The 16265-nt window shown below is 45.2% G+C and overlaps 1 protein-coding gene across 5 annotated transcripts in view; it reads left to right on the top strand.

The window, feature by feature from the left end:
* Window positions 1-16265, top strand: part of map4k4 (mitogen-activated protein kinase kinase kinase kinase 4) — an 81612-nt gene that overhangs the window by 58145 nt on the left and 7202 nt on the right. The window contains exons 13-25 of one of the 5 annotated variants that reach the window (XM_072397477.1): window positions 1551-1712; window positions 3152-3238; window positions 4273-4578; window positions 5860-6015; window positions 8962-9237; window positions 10424-10533; window positions 10851-11011; window positions 11173-11270; window positions 11917-12095; window positions 12184-12301; window positions 12649-12987; window positions 13768-13882; window positions 15389-15556. In XM_072397477.1, the coding sequence (XP_072253578.1) occupies window positions 1551-1712; window positions 3152-3238; window positions 4273-4578; window positions 5860-6015; window positions 8962-9237; window positions 10424-10533; window positions 10851-11011; window positions 11173-11270; window positions 11917-12095; window positions 12184-12301; window positions 12649-12987; window positions 13768-13882; window positions 15389-15556 (2275 nt within the window). The remainder of the gene's footprint in view (window positions 1-1550; window positions 1713-3151; window positions 3239-4272; window positions 4579-5859; window positions 6016-8961; window positions 9238-10423; window positions 10534-10850; window positions 11012-11172; window positions 11271-11916; window positions 12096-12183; window positions 12302-12648; window positions 12988-13767; window positions 13883-15388; window positions 15557-16265) is intronic. The other 4 variants (XM_072397478.1, XM_072397479.1, XM_072397480.1 and 1 more) reach the window with 4 other exon arrangements.

Here is a 16265-nt window from a genome sequence, read left to right as displayed (position 1 = left end):
AACACCAGTAGAATATGTAAAAGGAGAAAGGTTAAAGGTGTTTCTGTGTTTCAGGGACAGCTTTTGGTTGGGGGGGGGGGTCACAGGCTTTTATGTCAGTGAAACAGGATTAGAGGCTTTGGACATCGGGGTTATTGGTTAGATTGTTGCTGGATAATTTCACATAATGCCCTCCCAAATGAATATCAGGCTGCTGTAGGAAAATAATGAATCTGTGTCCCCGGGGAAGAAATTGGAAAAGCCGTTTTGTAATTACACCTTATCTCTTGGAGCTGTGGTCGTTTGCACGATCCTGGCTGGATCCTTCTCCTCAGAGGAGGGAAAAGTGAACATTGATAGCAGGGAGGGACGAATATAATGTAGAGGGATGTAATTGCTGGAAGGGGCTGACAGTAAGAAATGAAACAGTAAGAAGAGTGCAGTTGGATTCATTTGAATGACGTAAAAACCAGTTTTTACACGTTTTTCTGCTCAGAACGAGCAGCTCAAGGCCCTTTTGGGTCATGATGGTGCGTGTCGGGGCTGTCGGAGGAACAGCCCTGTGCACGTGGCCCGTTGGCGTCCTGAAACGCAGCATTTCTACAAACACGATGCGTCATGAAACGGACGCTGCGGCTGATTTCCTGCAGCTGTCAGTGGTTGACAGAAAACTGCTTGAATGCTAACAGCCTGAAATGTTGACATTTTAACATCTTTGCTTCAGCTCATACAGTCGCGCACGATTTCTTCACTGAGATTTATGCCCTAAAGGCGATATATAATCTGCCCTTTTTAAACAGATTGACACAGTTTTCCGAGGTCTTATTGAGATATACGAGACCGGCTTTCTCTCAGCCCTGTTTTCACAGCTGTGTCTTCTTCAGACTTAATATACACGTCAGCTTCATTACTGCGCTGTTAGCGTTAGCTACTGCTAAAGGAAAAGATAAATGAGCCATGAGGAATCATCTCTCAGATGCTTCCACTTCCCTGCTCTGAAGTTCAGGCTCTGAGAGCTGGAACTGATCCTCTTTGTGGCTCAGTTCCTTCAGTCCAGCGTTGAACTGGACCAAGTTGTTAAAACAGTGGGATGAAAAGTGTCTTTAGCTAACTCTGCTGGAACATTAGCCTCAGATCTAGTTTATCCACTGGGCTCTGATATCCTCTGAGGCTGCTGCTGGAGGGAAGATGCTCCTCAGTCCAGCTGACAGCAGAACATTTCCACCAGCTTCATCCTTCCAGCTGGGCAACCTGCTTCTTCTTTGGATATTCACACATCATCACAGTTGGGCTTGTTTGACACCAAAACTACTTCTTTTGCTGGCAGCCAGGTTTAATTTTTGCCAAAAGGGTTTTAAGAAGCTGATGTATTCATTTAGAATCACCTCCTTTTTAACCAAAAGTCAGTTAAGACAGTGGATATTAAGGTGTTACTGGTAAATAAAGAGGCTTATTAAGGCTGCAGCTGCACCAGAGACAGAAATCCTTTCATACAGAACGGAGGATTAGTCTTTCATGTAGGTCACACGAGGCCAAGTGAGGGTAAAACTGTTCCGGCGTTTCACCTGCAGCAACAACGGCGTGAGCGTGAGATGAGGAGGCAGCAGGAGCGCGAGCAGCGCCGGCGTGAGCAGGAGGAGAAGAGGCGCGTCGAGGAGATGGAGCGACGTCGCAAAGAGGAGGAAGAGCGAAGGAGGGCGGAGGAGGAGAAGAGGAGGGCCGACCGAGAGCAGGTACCAGAACAAGAGAGATCCCCAGGAAACACCTGTAAGAGTCATTTTTACTCCATGTGGCTGATAAGCTGATCCAGAGGACAGATGAACCTCAGATTTATCTGACGCACCTCAGCAAACACGACCTTTTTATCCATTAAGTTCATATTAGCTGTGATATTTAAATTCAGTGAGTGTTTTTATCCAACATGGCTGCCGTTATATGCGGAATATACTCAAATATATCTTGTCCGGTGACTAGAATTGGTCCTGCTCTCAGGGGCTGAAACGAGTTTTCAAACTAAAACCTTTGTCATTGTGTTTCTCTAACAGTCGTCTCTTAGGAGGGATTAAAATCTCTTAGATTGGAGGAATCCCCCTCATTTACCACGACGTGAAATTGAGGCATTTTATTTGATTAAATTCAATTTTATATATATATATATATATATATATTCGATGTAGCAGTTATAGCGTCCATTGTTGCCTTTTTATTTAATGTTACTGTAACCCAGGGGGATGGTTCGTCATTTTAAAGTTCCCCGAACCTTTTATGGAGTATTTGGATCACTTTTGATTCAGAATTTCTGTTTTCACCCTACTTTGTTGTATTGTTTTGGCAAATATACATCTTCAAACAATCTGCAAACTTATGAGCTGCCATCTAACGTCTGCGGCTCATGCAGCAGACCGGACAACAAACATCCAGGCCAGGAGTTCTCGTTACATGCATGGATCATTATAATCTCAGAGGGTTTTGAAAATGGTATTTTAGCCTGTGCATTTAAATTCAATTCAGTTTTATTTATATAGCGCTAAATTAAAACGAATGTCATCTCAACCAGAAGAACCAGAAAGGATGGCCATCTGCCTCGACCAGCTGGGGTTTGAGAAGACAGAAAAGAGGGAAAAGAGGGGGGAAAAACACCATAACACCATTCAAAGGACACCTATTGGAACAGGGAAACACAAGTTAATAACCACAATAATGTCACATGGACATAAAATCATTTGAGAAATTAAACAGGGAAAAAGAGAGCAAAGTGAGGAAAGGTGTGACAGATGAGGTCCCCCAGCAGTCTGGGCCTATGGCAGCTTCACTATGGGATGTTTCAGGGTCACCTGAGCCATCCCTAACTATAAGCTTTATCAAAAAGGAAAGTTTTAAGCCTAATTTACTGGCAGCTGGTTCCACAAGAGAGGGGCCTGATAACTGAAGGCTCTGCCTCCCATTCTGCTTTTAGAAACTCTGGGAACCACAAGTAAACCTGCAGTTTCTGAGCAAAGTGCTGTTAGGAAAATATCTTACAATGAGATCTTTAAGATATGATGGAGCTCGGTCATTAAGAGCTTTATATGTGAGGAGAACATCGGACATTCGGCCGGTTTGATGGTTTTTCTGCTCTGATGATGGAGGGTTCGGGCAGTTAACTCATGGACGGGTTGCGTTTGATTGACAGGAGTATATCCGCCGTCAGTTGGAGGAGGAGCAGAGGCACCTGGAGATCCTGCAACAGCAGCTCCTCCACGAACAGGCAATGCTACTGGTGAGTGTTTGACAGCCTCGTTTCAACCCAGGAAGCCACATTTAAATGCACTTTTTCCCTTTATACTATAAGAATATTAGTTTTTTTCTTGGCCCCGTACTTTCTCCCCCCCTTGGTTTTCCTCTTAATGCTTTTTCCATCTGTTTCTACATCCCAGGTGGTTACATTTTAAAGTTTCCACAACTCCCAGGTTGTTAAATTTCATTATGCAGGTACTTTTTACACAAGCTTTCCTGATTTCACTTAACTTCCTTCTAAACGGAATAAAGTTTTTGGGACTAACTCGTGACTTTAAGAGGTCTGAGGGGAGCCGTTAACAGACGAGGTTAAAACATAATAAGTATTCTCAGGATTTGCCAGGGAAGTGGGGATGTTTACAGGGCCCTGAGTGATGGTGATGTCATCACCAGGAAACCAGTCATCCAAAAGGAAGAGAGGATTTCCCCTGTTTATACTCCAGGTGGTCCTGTGCAGATGTGATGGATTACTTGGAGTCTTTTCATTTTTAAAGAATTCTGTTCCTGTGGCCGTTCCAGAAGATGTTCACACAAAAGGACACAATGATCCCTTCCAGTTGCACACCATCTTTAATATTTTATGCCTCCTAAATGTGATTTAAAACACTGAGACTGAAGCTGTCACTGTAGCAGGTAAACAGGGAATCTGTCGTTTCAGAGAGGCTTTGCTGGCGTTTGTTTTAGGTTGTGCTGACTCACGATGAGCCAGCATAAAGAAAAGTACCCGGTCTCCATCTTCTCTGACATTTCCCAGCCTTATTAACCTCCGTATGGGCCCTTTGCCCAACTGTTACACACCTGTTACAATGTCACTGTGATACAGTTCTGCGCCACATCAAATAAGGAGTTTCACTTCTGACGGGGAACTTGTTTTTCTTGTTTTGGTCGCGGTGGGAATTTAAGTGCCGTCTAAATGTGTAACTTTGCCGTAAAAAGCAGTGTTGTTGAAGCCGTACACCTTGCCCAGGCTCTTGTAGTCAGTGGTTTTGGTTCAACCGTGGCCCTCCCTGTACTCAGGAGTATAAATGGCGGGAGCTCGAAGAGCAGCGACAAGCCCAGAAGCTCCAGAGACAGCTGCAGCAGGAGCAGGCCTACCTGCTGTCGCTACAGCAAAACCAGAACCTGGACAGTAGCAAAACAGCCCAGCAGCAGAGCACCAGCGCCCCGCAGACTCCCGACCCGGACACACCACCACAACCAGAAAGCACCACAACTGAGAAGGCCCGGTTCAGTCCGCTCTCCAGTCTGGAAAAAAACGCAGAAGGCAAGATACCTGTTGCTGAGCTCCAAGGCCCCGCCCCTGACTCTGAGCCAATCAGAGAGGTGAACTTCGCTACCCGACGCCGCCACACTGACCCGTGTCGAATGCTTCCTTTGCTTGTGTGAACTGACTCCCACCGCTCTGGGTGTGCTGTGTGCTACGTGGTGATGGCCAGCTGATGATGTGGGATGAATGGACACTTTGTAGACGAGCTCTGTGAATCTTTCATCTTTTCCTGCTCCTCTCCAGTCTAATAATTAAACTGATCCATTAAGCTGTCAGCTGTAGAGTTACTGGACCAACAGCAGAAGGCCTCAGTTTCAAATCAATGGAAATAGAGTCCCAAAAACAAATAATATCACAGGCTTAAGCAGCGCTTTAGGTAACAATCTGTGTACAACTGCCTGCCAATTCCAGCTGAACTCAGTCTCTGATGTTTGGTTAAAGGACCAAACCATCACAGGCCTCTTTGGCTGCAGCTTTTATTAATAAACCTCCTGGAAGTTAAGGTAAACCATCAACAAAATATGCGACAAGAAGCTCATTTCTCAGATATGTTTGTTAGAAGTATTGCCAAATGATTATCTGCTTTTATTATGACGGGTAACATTTGCAGACTTCCTGCTCGCTGTTTGGGCCGACAGAGACTGTAAATCTCTCCCAGGATTCTGGCCCACCTGAACAGCTGCGAGGGCACAACTAATCCACTAATTAGTCTCACTTTTAATGGATGTACTGTAATAATGAGCCACCTAATTAGTCTCCCTTTTTGGGACCCTAGTGTGTGGCTGCTGTGGAAGGCAAAGGATTTAGAGTCAAAGCATTTTTTAAATAGTATTTTTCTTTTGTTTAGGAGTGAGTCGGGTGTTTGTTTCATGAGGCAACACACACATCGAGAAGATAATCCTCTTTTTATAGCAGAATAAAACAGATCTCAACATTTATTTGAGGAAAAGGTACCTAAGACGTAAAGATTAGGATGACTCTGACGTCCCCAATGAACCCCCAGACTGTTTAAAAAAGAAAAAGCTCCTTTGGGAATCGCTGTCCTGGCCTCTCCTTTATCTCCAGTAAACGTTCTCTCTACATGAAAGATGCATGACAGTCTTGCTGGTCGTGGTGCTGTCGTGCTTTTAGCAGGATGGTGGAAAATAACACGGCTGCCCTTCAGAAGGTGCTTTGTTGTTCCTGCTGGTGTGCCTGCGTCACCAGATGCCCTTCGGATGTGCTGCTGCTCGTACAAACCACCTCTCCTCTGAGGGAGAAAACTAACACACCCCGCCGCCGTCTGAGGGCTCCTGTCCTCGTTATGCACTGACCTGTATATGCCTGTCCTCTTTTAGGCCGACGAGCGGTATCGGAAGAACATCCAAGGTTCTCCTCAGTCGGCTCAGACCAAACCCCAGCAGCCTCCGGTGCCGCCGCGCTCCGAGTCGTCGTACCCCAATGGGAACCCGGCCTCTGAGGCGCCCGCCATGCACCGGCCTGTGGAACCACAGGTAAGGATTAGCTTCCCCTCCTTGAGTGACGCAGCTGCTGTAATTCACTGAAAGGCTTTCTGATGGAGACGTGAAGAGGCTCCACGAGGTTAAAACTGCTCTGTTTAAGTTGCTTATATGACCCGGTACTTCTGCATTGATATGCTTGTTATTTGATGTCTCCTGCACCCGACTGGAGGAGAACTTTACTTCTAAATTGAAACGCCGGAGACTGAGCTTCACTGTTTTGAGCCTAATCAACCTTTAAAGCTGCCGAATCAGATTTAGATTCAGGAAACTAACAATGAACAGATAAATGATTGATTTTGCAGCAATAACTAAATGATGTGAGTAAGACTGAAATCTGAATTTTAATCTTGTTTATCATCATAATCTCTCATTAATGTTCCCTTTCAGGTGATTTTAAAGGGAACAGTTGTGTGTTTGCTCAATGCTACGAAGCATTTATCATGTGCTGCTTTTCATTGATTTTTATCTTAAGCTAAACTCTGAGGTCGTCTCAGCCGTGTGCTGCTCGTCATCACTTCTGTTTCAGCTCAAACTACTAATATATTTGACTATTAGACAGTTTTTTATGACACCAGGAAGCCTGATGTTGCTGCTAAAAGGTTTTTCATCCAAATTAAATTTTATTTTTCACGGCTATAAAAATGAAACGATTCTAACCTCTTTTCTCAAATTAACCATTTGCTTATTAAGCTGATATATGCAGAATTTAATTTAATCCTCCAAGGGGGAATTAAACTGTTTGAGAATAGTTTATTGGGGGAAATAAATAGCATTGAAAAGATTAGTTGACAGGCTGTTGGACAGTTGAAGAGAGGTGTTCGACTCCTCATCAACAGTCTAAGCTCATCAGATCTCACGCTCCTCAGGACGATCAAGGGAAGATGTGGTTTAAACTTTCTCTTTTTGGGGCATAAATTAGGGCTTGGAAAGCTCAGTCGGTTGCTCCTACATATGAACAAACCGTCACTGTGACTCATAGCAGATGTCATAGGAACAAAACCTGCATTTTCACTGAAAAACACTCAAAAAGACACGAATAAAAGGTGTCGTATGACCACAGCTACTGCAACAGGCTGCTGTTAGTGTAGCTTGAGCTCTCTGAAAAGCAAACAGAAGTATATTCACCAAATGAACATTATGTCTGCTGTAAAAGTGCACGTGAGTGTGCAGAATCTGCAAACAAAGGACAAGACTTTGGTACCAGAACCTTTGTTATTTTGACCAGTCCTCATTGAACAGGCTTCGTTTCTTAACAGTCAGGATCTGTGGAGAACAAAGAAATGCACCGGCCAGGCTGCAATTTGATCGTATAACCATGTTTTATTGCTTCATTGGCTGGATACGAGGCTCAGATAATAGTTGATGGGTTCCAGGTTGCTGTGAGCTTGTGAATATTTATGTTGGGGGTTTGTACATCTCTGCTCCACACGCTGTACTTTGTCATCATGTGCTGGTGCTGAAAAACATCTGTAATTCATGAGAGCAGCAGAGTGACTCAGGCCTAATTAGTCACTTCCCATGGAGGGATCGAACCTGCTTTGCATGAAAAACACAGTTCACAGAAGCCGCATGTCACACAGATGAAATTATGCTGTAACTTGTGCTGTAACTTGGTTAAACGGAGGGATGCGGGTGATGATGCTTAATGTAAAGTAGATTTATCAGTTTTCTCTCATTAGCGAGTCGTCGTCGGGCTCAGATATGGTTTTGTGTGTTTTAACACTGCTTCGTGTGCTGAGCTAATCTGATGAAACATAATTAAATCACCACGAGAACTGCTTGTAGAACCTGATCTCGTGGGGTTGGATCCCGCTTCCAGTCCATAAATAAAGCTCGAATTGTCTCCATTTAGGGATAAAAAGAGTTGACTGTTAGCATGACTGCTAACCTAAGCTAATGCAACACCTCTACTGGTGAAGCCAGTCAAAGTCACATGCTTGTTGCCCCCGACATGAACGTGCGCATGCTGTGTGACCTTTTATGCATGCCAGATCATTTCATGCTTTCATAATACTATTAATTTTACTCACAGGTTTAAAAGAAGGCGGACTTCATATTTGCCTCAGGTTTCATTCATCGTCTTTATGTGTCACTCCCAGAAATCAAAAGTATCACATGACACCCTTTGATGCTCTTGGCTGCTCTTTTTTTTAATTGATACGCCTCTGAAAAGGCGCGGCCTGAATAACAAACGGGTAAAACGTGACTACTTTAATTTCTTGTCCTGTTGCACGTGGGGTCTTTAGGGGCTCTGCACGGATTTGGAGCTGTATCATTTTACTGTGTGCTACTGAAGGAAAAATGTCTCCATCATTAGATCACACGCTGCAGCAGCTGATTAGACAGAGACTTTGTTGTAGTTGGAGTCACATCTGGAAACAGCTGCTGCAGAGTAAATGTAATCCAGAGTTTTATACAACACCGGTTGTTAACTTTGGCTCCGTCGGACCAGGTCGTATCAAACTGAAAAGCTTTCAGAGGAGCTTTTACCACTGTTGACGTCTCTGTAGCCCCTCACAGACGGACCTTATACCCTCACATTTTTATCTGTGACAGCTGCAGGGGAAATAAAGGATTAATATACGGGAAAACAGTTCAGATGTCAGCTAACAGGAGTTAAAGGACAGACCCAATGTAGCATGAAGTCATTCTCTTTTAAATGAGACCGATGCATCGAATGATCAACCTGAAAAACTCTTCTAAAAGGATTAAAAACAGTTATTTTATTCTCAGTACCTCATTCTGCATTAAGTCATAGTTTAAACTAGAAATGCTACGTTTTCCCCATCTGAACGAGGCTAATGTTAAAGATTCATCAGGCTCCAATCTGCCCAGCCCCTAAAGGTACCCTGAGCCCCGCCCCCCCACATCCCTGTTTGAGTATGCATGCAGACTGACCTGTGCTCCCCACTGTGCTCTGTTTCTGTTGTCTGGAAGGTCCGTTCCCATCTGGCTGCTTTAAAGAGCAGCAGCAGTGTGGCCTCGTCAAACTCGTCCACTTCAGCCGCACCTGTTGTGTCACAGTCGCGTCCCTTCAGACAGCCGCTTGCCCCTAGCTTTGAAAACCTTCATCTTCACAACAGCCATGACTCCCACCAACACCATCAACCTCCACCACCATCAGCATCATCAGCGCCTGCACGTACTGAGCCACAAACCCATCCCAGACCCTTACCCCACGAAAAGGCCCCTTCAGAGGAGGCCCCGCCGAGGGTAAGGACAGGAAGGGGGAGCCTCGGTGTAGTCTGGTAGCCGTAGTTGAGACTTGACAATTTTCTATTAACAAATGTGGCTCTTTAACCCTTTAATGTCCTCACTTTCTTCTTCTTTTCTTTTCTTTTTTTGCATGATAATGATGCATAACACATGCTTCCTTTTAGCATTTCATAACCAAACAGAGTGGTAGAAATGATTCAGGCAGGTTTACATCAAACCTTTGAATAAGATGCTGAACACAGTAGATCAGGACATTAAAGGGTTCATATTTTCCACCTCCTGCCTGATTCAAGTGAAGAAAAATAGTCTAAACTTAGCAGATAAAGAAAGAGGAAGCTAGCATCATTCCACGTGATGTGTTGGCACAAAGGAGGTTAGCTAACTGTTGAGAAGAACCACGACAATCAGTCTGGGAGCTTTTTATAACCCAGCTGTGGTTACTGAGACAGTCTGTCTATATGTGTCATTTTCTTCTTTGTCTCACCAGAGTTTACCCACAAAAGGACATAAAAACATCTCCTGAAGAGGAGATCAGTGCAGCTTTCCCCACCAGAATACACAAGACGTTCAATGTCTTTCTGAGATATATATATATATATATGTATATATGTATATATATACATATATGTGAGATTAGTCGGAAAGATCTAAAAGCAGCCAGTTGTCCACCAGGGGAGAATCTGTCATAAGTCGAGGCTCAATAAAAACAATTAGACCTCACCAGAGTCCTTTCAGAGTGAAAAACAGGATGATGATACTACCAAACCTTCAAGTAAACAAAGCTAAATCATTTCCAGAAGCTCTGCTCTGCCGGGTTGTGTTGCTCTGCGCTTTGGATGCTACAAAATGATTTGTGCTGCCTTTTCACGACTCATTTAGTGACTGCTGGTGTGGCAGCTGTGTCATACTGTGGAGCTCTGGGTGCAGCGGTTAGAGAAAACTGTCGGGTGGAGAGGGCAGCCTCTCCGGAGAAGTGTAGCTCGTCTTTGCTTCGCTTTCAACAAACCTGCTTCTACTTTTGTCTAGTTGGAGTGACGATAAGCCACTGTGGCGAAGTACAGCAGGTTGTGATGGCGGATGGTGGGAGACTGAAACATGTTTTGTATTTTTCGCTGTACACTGATGCACAACAACGCCAAGAGGGTCCGTCTGTGTAAGCTGGTCATTGTTTTTATCATAAAAGGTTCCTGTCAGGACAACGTCAAGGTCCCCAGTGTTGTCGAGGCGAGACTCGCCTCATCGCCACGGCAATGCCTCCCACAGCAGGGATGCCATGCACCGAAACGTTGCCAGGTAAACCGTCTGATACGTGGGTTTATTTCCCCCAGAATCACTATGATAACCTTCTTGTACCTTTTTGCCTCTGATGTATTTATCGCTCAATGAGTCACGGAAAACAGAAGTTTTCCAAAAACCCTGAAATGATTTCATGAGAATGACTTTGGTACGGTATCATTCCCCATGTTTGTTTAAAGAAATGAATCTGAGGGTTACTTCTATGGCAGAATTATTACTTTAAGCACACCAAAGAATCCGATGAGCAGCTTTTAGAGGATTTTAAATGATTTTCCCTGCAGTTGTCCTGACTCTGGTGTCTGTTGCCTCTGCAGTTCAGCAGAGCCTCGGCTTCTGTGGGAACGAGTGGAGAAACTGGTTCCCAGAACAACCAGTAATAGTGGCAGCGGAGGCTCCAGTTCCTCCAGCAGCTCCAGTAACTCCAGCTCTCAGCCCGGTTCTCACTGTGGCTCTGGAGAGAGGTTCAGGGTCCGCTGTGAGTCAAACAGTTGCACATAACTCCACTTCAGTCAAGGAGCTTAAGAAACATTTAGATTTGAAAAAGAAATCAAACACCTTTGAATTTGAAGATTATTTTTTCCCCTCAACATTATAATTCAAGAAAAAAACTGACCTTACCGCCTCCACCTCCTTCAGCCTCTTCCAAATCGGAGGGTTCACCCCTCCAGCGACCAGAGAATGCTGGGAAAAAGCCAGAAGAGAGGAAGGACTTGGTCAGGCCGAACAGACCAGCGGTGAGAGTTGACTCGAGCTGAATAGTCGGTACTGTGGCTCTCTAGCTGGCATAGATGTAGATGTAGAACTCTGTGTGCCAACACGATGGTGTGCTGCTGTGAGGTTGTGTGAAATCTGGGCTGTGAGAGATGATTGGGCATGGAATGACTGAGAGCTAGCAAATCGGACTTTGAGAAGCGGTTGTTCTCATGTTTGGACTGCGCTCACCGGCTGATGGGTTTTCTACTTCTTCTCTGATTCCTCTCTACTGGTCTCTCTGGCTGGACGACTGCCGTTTTAACTCATGCCTTTTCTAACCTTTACAGAAGATTTCCTGTTTCATCTTTGCACCTCTAACAGTTGTTTCATTGGTAGAATTAATCCACTAACCTCACCTTCAGTAGCTGGGAGAGCATCGGCTGTACGGTCATCCGTTCCCTGGCTTTTCTGTTTGGCTTTGCTCCTCGTGTTGGCTTCTCATTGGCTGGCATACGTTTGTAACCACTCTTCCTCTCCAGCAGCGTTCAGTTTCCTGCTTTACTAAAGAAAATTCATGGCTTGCATAGAAAATGCACTGATGAAGAAAAGGGCAAAACTCCACAGCAGAATGAGGGAAAACAGGTGATTTCAGTTGAGTAAAACGACCGCTTACCTCACAACCTTTAGGACCTGACAGCTCTGGCCAAGGAACTGCGTGCGGTGGATGATGTTCGCCCCCAAAACAAGGTGACGGATTATTCGTCCTCCAGCGAAGACTCGGACACCACAGATGAGGATGATGACGAAGAGGTGGACCAGGAGCCGGGAGAAGAGTCGACCTCCGGACCGGAGGACTCCAGAGCTGTGTATGTATTACCGATGAACAGGTCCGGAGAACCAGAGAGGAGCAGATTCCTCGCGTAATCATCACATTTCTGTGCTTCCCTCCCACAGCTCCTCCAGGCTGAGTAACGGAGAAACGGAGTCGGTGAAAACCATGATCGTTCACGATGAGGGGGAAAGCGATGCGGGGTCAACTCCCTGCAAAGACAGCACGCTGATTGTCAGACAGGTACTGGCTGAGAGAGAAAACCCGCCCGCCCGCCCATCATTAGCACGCACCTTTTGTTTGTGTTCATCCTTTCTGTTTGCACACCCTGTTGACCATCTTCTGTTCCTGCATACTGTGACCGACAGCCACTAAAGGTCTTCTGCTACATTTAAGTCCAGGTTGGAGTTACTGAAACAGAAGCAGTTATGCCACAAAATGAGTTCAGTGTTATCTAACACGAGTTTTCTTTCCACCTGTAGAGTAGCCACTGTAGTTGGCCCTTTGCTCTAGCGAACACGTTCCCTTCCCCCGAACTCATCAGGAACACATCTAGACCCAAAGTCGTCTACCCCTCTTTCTACTTCCAGAGTGCAGGTGACAACAGAAAGCGTGGGCCCCCCGGCCCGGGCCAAACGCAGACCCTTGGCCTGCTCGCAGGCTTCGCCCCAAGCCCCGGCTCAGCGTCGGGGCAGGGGCTCATCCTCCGCACCCCCAGCCCACACCACCACCACCACCATCCTCACCATCATCACTCGGACAGGAACGGCTTTGCTGGTCGCATCCACCACCTCCCAGACCTGATCCAGCAGAGCCACCATTCCTCCCCCTCCTCCTCTGCATCCAACTCCCCTTCCTCTTCCAGTCTCGCCAGTCCCTCCTCCATGTCCCCCCAGAGTCCCTTGGAAAAGCTCGGCATCCTCGCAGAGGTATGTCTCCCAGCCCTGACATGGCGACAGCTCAGGTGTCTTGAAATGTTGAAAGGTGTGAACGCAGCGGTTGAAATCCCCATAGCTCGCCACGAGAATAAAACCGATGTGGAACGGATTCATTTCATACATTCAGTTAGGCGGGGTGATAAAATCAGTTATTATGTCCTGAACTGGGTAGAGTGCCCTCTAGTGGCCGCCATCTTTTTCCTAAAAGCTCCTGTTCATTTTAACGCCCTCAGACTATCCCGTTTATCGTGTTGTGTGAAAGCACTCGGATCAAATCCAATGTCTTCAGTGGAAAGATTTACAGCTGCAGTCCCAGCATCATTCGACTGTTTCTGTGGTTTTACAATCATTCCCCCAAAAACTTCAAACTCATTTTATTTCCTTGATGTTGCCTATTTTCAGCAAACGGGTCGTACTCTCGCATTCCCCAGACATTAGGTCATAGCACACAGAGCAGTTAGGATCCAAACGGCAAGTATGCTCCCCATGGAAATACTTTTTCATAGCAACATTTCTCCCCACCTTCGTGTTGTTTTTTTTTTGCCTGATCAACATTGATTTATTCATTTTTAACCCTTCCGACTCTGTTTTTGCCTTTTTCCGTCATTATTTTACCCTTTGAATTGTTGTCCAGCGTATTTGCATGAAACATATACAGAAACCTGAGTTTGCTGTCATGTTTGTGGGTCTTTATCCATGTTTTTACACATTTTTGGTCTCTCAAAATAACTTTGGAATGTCACCATTAACTCTTATTCTACCTCTCTGTAGAGTCAGTCTAGTAACAACATGCAGAAACACAAGTCTTCTTCCTCCTTCACTCCGTTCATTGACCCACGCCTCCTCCAAGTCTCTCCATCCACCGGCAGCGCCCTTAACAATGTCGGTAGGTGTCTTTGTATCCCTTCAACTGAAATTAACTAACGCAGGTGTTAGTGTAACAGATGCTCAGAACATTTTGTCTGAGCAAAGCAAAAATCCAAAGACGTTGTCTGCTTGTTAGATTGATATTTGTAAAGAATGGGACCAAACTTTCAACACTACACGGGAAAAGCTTCACATTGCAGTGAGCTGAAAGTCACTGAGCTGCTCTACAGACAAAGAAAAGACTATTTATGAGTTCAGGGGATAATCTGCACGAGGTGGAACAATCCATCAAGTCAGGTTGTCAGAGTCAAAGCTTCCTTACAACATGGAATATTCCCATAACTATTCATCACGGCACAACAAGTGTGCTGAAAGGAGTCCAAAACAGCCTTTTTCCTCACCTCAGGACACGTTTTGTGCTGCCTGCTTTGAATGAGCAAACTTGGATAAAAAGCTGAAATACTGCAGTCTTTTTTCTGCTCGTTTGGCTCAGAGGAAGTTTGAATCAGGTCGTTATTTATTGATTGAATAATTCCATCTGTCGGACTCCTCTAAAGAGCACATCCAATGCCAGATTAGGATGTGTAAGCTGTCAGTATTCATTCGGTCATGTTTGGTTACGGTCAGATTTATGCAGATCAGGTCTGGAAGTGCTCATAGTTTTAGTTTTTCTTTGTTTTCGAGTTGGGAACCGATGAGTTCTGGTGACTCTTTAAAGGAGTAAACACTAAGGATAAACTATAACTGATGATGTTGAAGGCAGAAGAACACACACAGACTGGCTTTAGAACACCATGCATAAATTAAACTTAAATAGATGTATGACTTTGGATGCGTTTGACCAAGAGCTGTATGTATATTTGGAAGAAATTTGATATAATATTGTCCTCTAGAACATCTAACTGCTTCAGTTTAAAGGTCAGAGATGGAGCTTTTACTCTTAAAGTCTGATCCATCAGCTGCGCTGAGCATGGGAAACCTTTCCAGGAAAGTTCACATTCGTACCAAACACACTTTGTTATCACGATGGTCCACCTGTTCCCATCATCCCTCCGTAATCGAGGCCAAATGTTAAAGACTGCGGCATGCTGAGCCATTACCTCTCCTGCTGCAGCTGGCGACCAGCTGTTGACCCCCGAGATATATCAGATTCTTTGCTGTGCATCTAATCACAGATTTGGTTTGCCTGCAGATGTCCAGATTTCACAACTTAGGAGAGAAACAGCGATTAACTTCCTGAGGTTTCAGCGCTCAAACATCTCAGTCTATGTAACACCTAAAGAGCTCTCAGCTAAATGCTTTAAAATCAGGGTTAGTTTAAGGAACAGGTGCCTTGGAACCCCACAAAGTAACTTCTATAATGATTAAATCGCCGTTGTTTCCAGATGCAGCTTGAAAAGAACTTTATCAACCTTCAGTTTCAGACAAAACAAAACTCCAGTGACTAACGCTGACCGTTTGACTGATCCTCACCCTGCCCGGTAAACTCTACATCCTACCTAAGCCCTTCCCTTTGACCTTTTAGGCTATGGGAACGACGCCCGGCTGGCGGAGGCGCTGAGAGCAGACCCCTCTAGGAAAGGCTCTGTGGTCAACGTTAACCCGGTCAACACTCGCCCTCAGAGTGACACGCCAGAGATTCGCAAGTACAAGAAGAGGTTCAACTCCGAGATCCTGTGTGCTGCACTGTGGGGTAAGCGTTAATGAATCTGTTTCCCTGAGCAAAGAGGAAACACTGCAGTTACAGCCAGTTACAGACATTACAGCCAGTATTTGTGCTGCATGTGAGTGGAGGACAGGGACAGCAGGAAGCCAGAGGGACAATGGGAACCAAATTTACAGCACAACAGTTAATTTTAGGTCAAATGCCAGCAGACTTGCTGCTTTAGGAGATATTTAACATGCAACTTAATGAACAACTTATTCTTCTTTAGATGTTTTAGTAAACTCTAACCCTGCAACATGCCCAAGTTTCACCACTGGGTGGCAGCAAAGCTCTGATAAAGCTCCAATCTAAACATACAGTGCACTTACGTAGGCCCCCTCATTTCAGGGCAGCATGATGTTTGGGACCACTGGCTAAAGAAAAATCCTCAAAAGCCCAACAGATCAGAACCAGTCCTCAGGAGGCAGGTGTGTCTTTGTCAGAGACCATCATCCACAGAGGCTACACTGCTACATGCTAACCACTAGTTAGCCACAAAGACAGGATGGACACATTACAGTTTGCCAAAAAGTCCTTAAAGGAGCTGCAGGGTTCTGGAAAAATGTGTTCTGGACAGACGAGGTCCAGATGAACCTGCATCAGAGTGTGGAGACCAAAAGGAAGTGTCTAAGATCCACAGCAGGGCAGCTCCTCTGTTAAACATGGAGTGGAGGTGTTATGGTGTGGGCATGCATGG

Source organism: Leuresthes tenuis, unplaced genomic scaffold, assembly GCF_036924035.1.
Source record: "Leuresthes tenuis unplaced genomic scaffold, fLeuTen1.0.hap1 SCAF_12, whole genome shotgun sequence".
Lineage (NCBI taxonomy): Eukaryota > Metazoa > Chordata > Actinopteri > Atheriniformes > Atherinopsidae > Leuresthes > Leuresthes tenuis.
The sequence above is the reverse complement of the archived record's forward strand: the minus strand, read 5'-3'. Positions and strand labels throughout refer to the sequence as shown.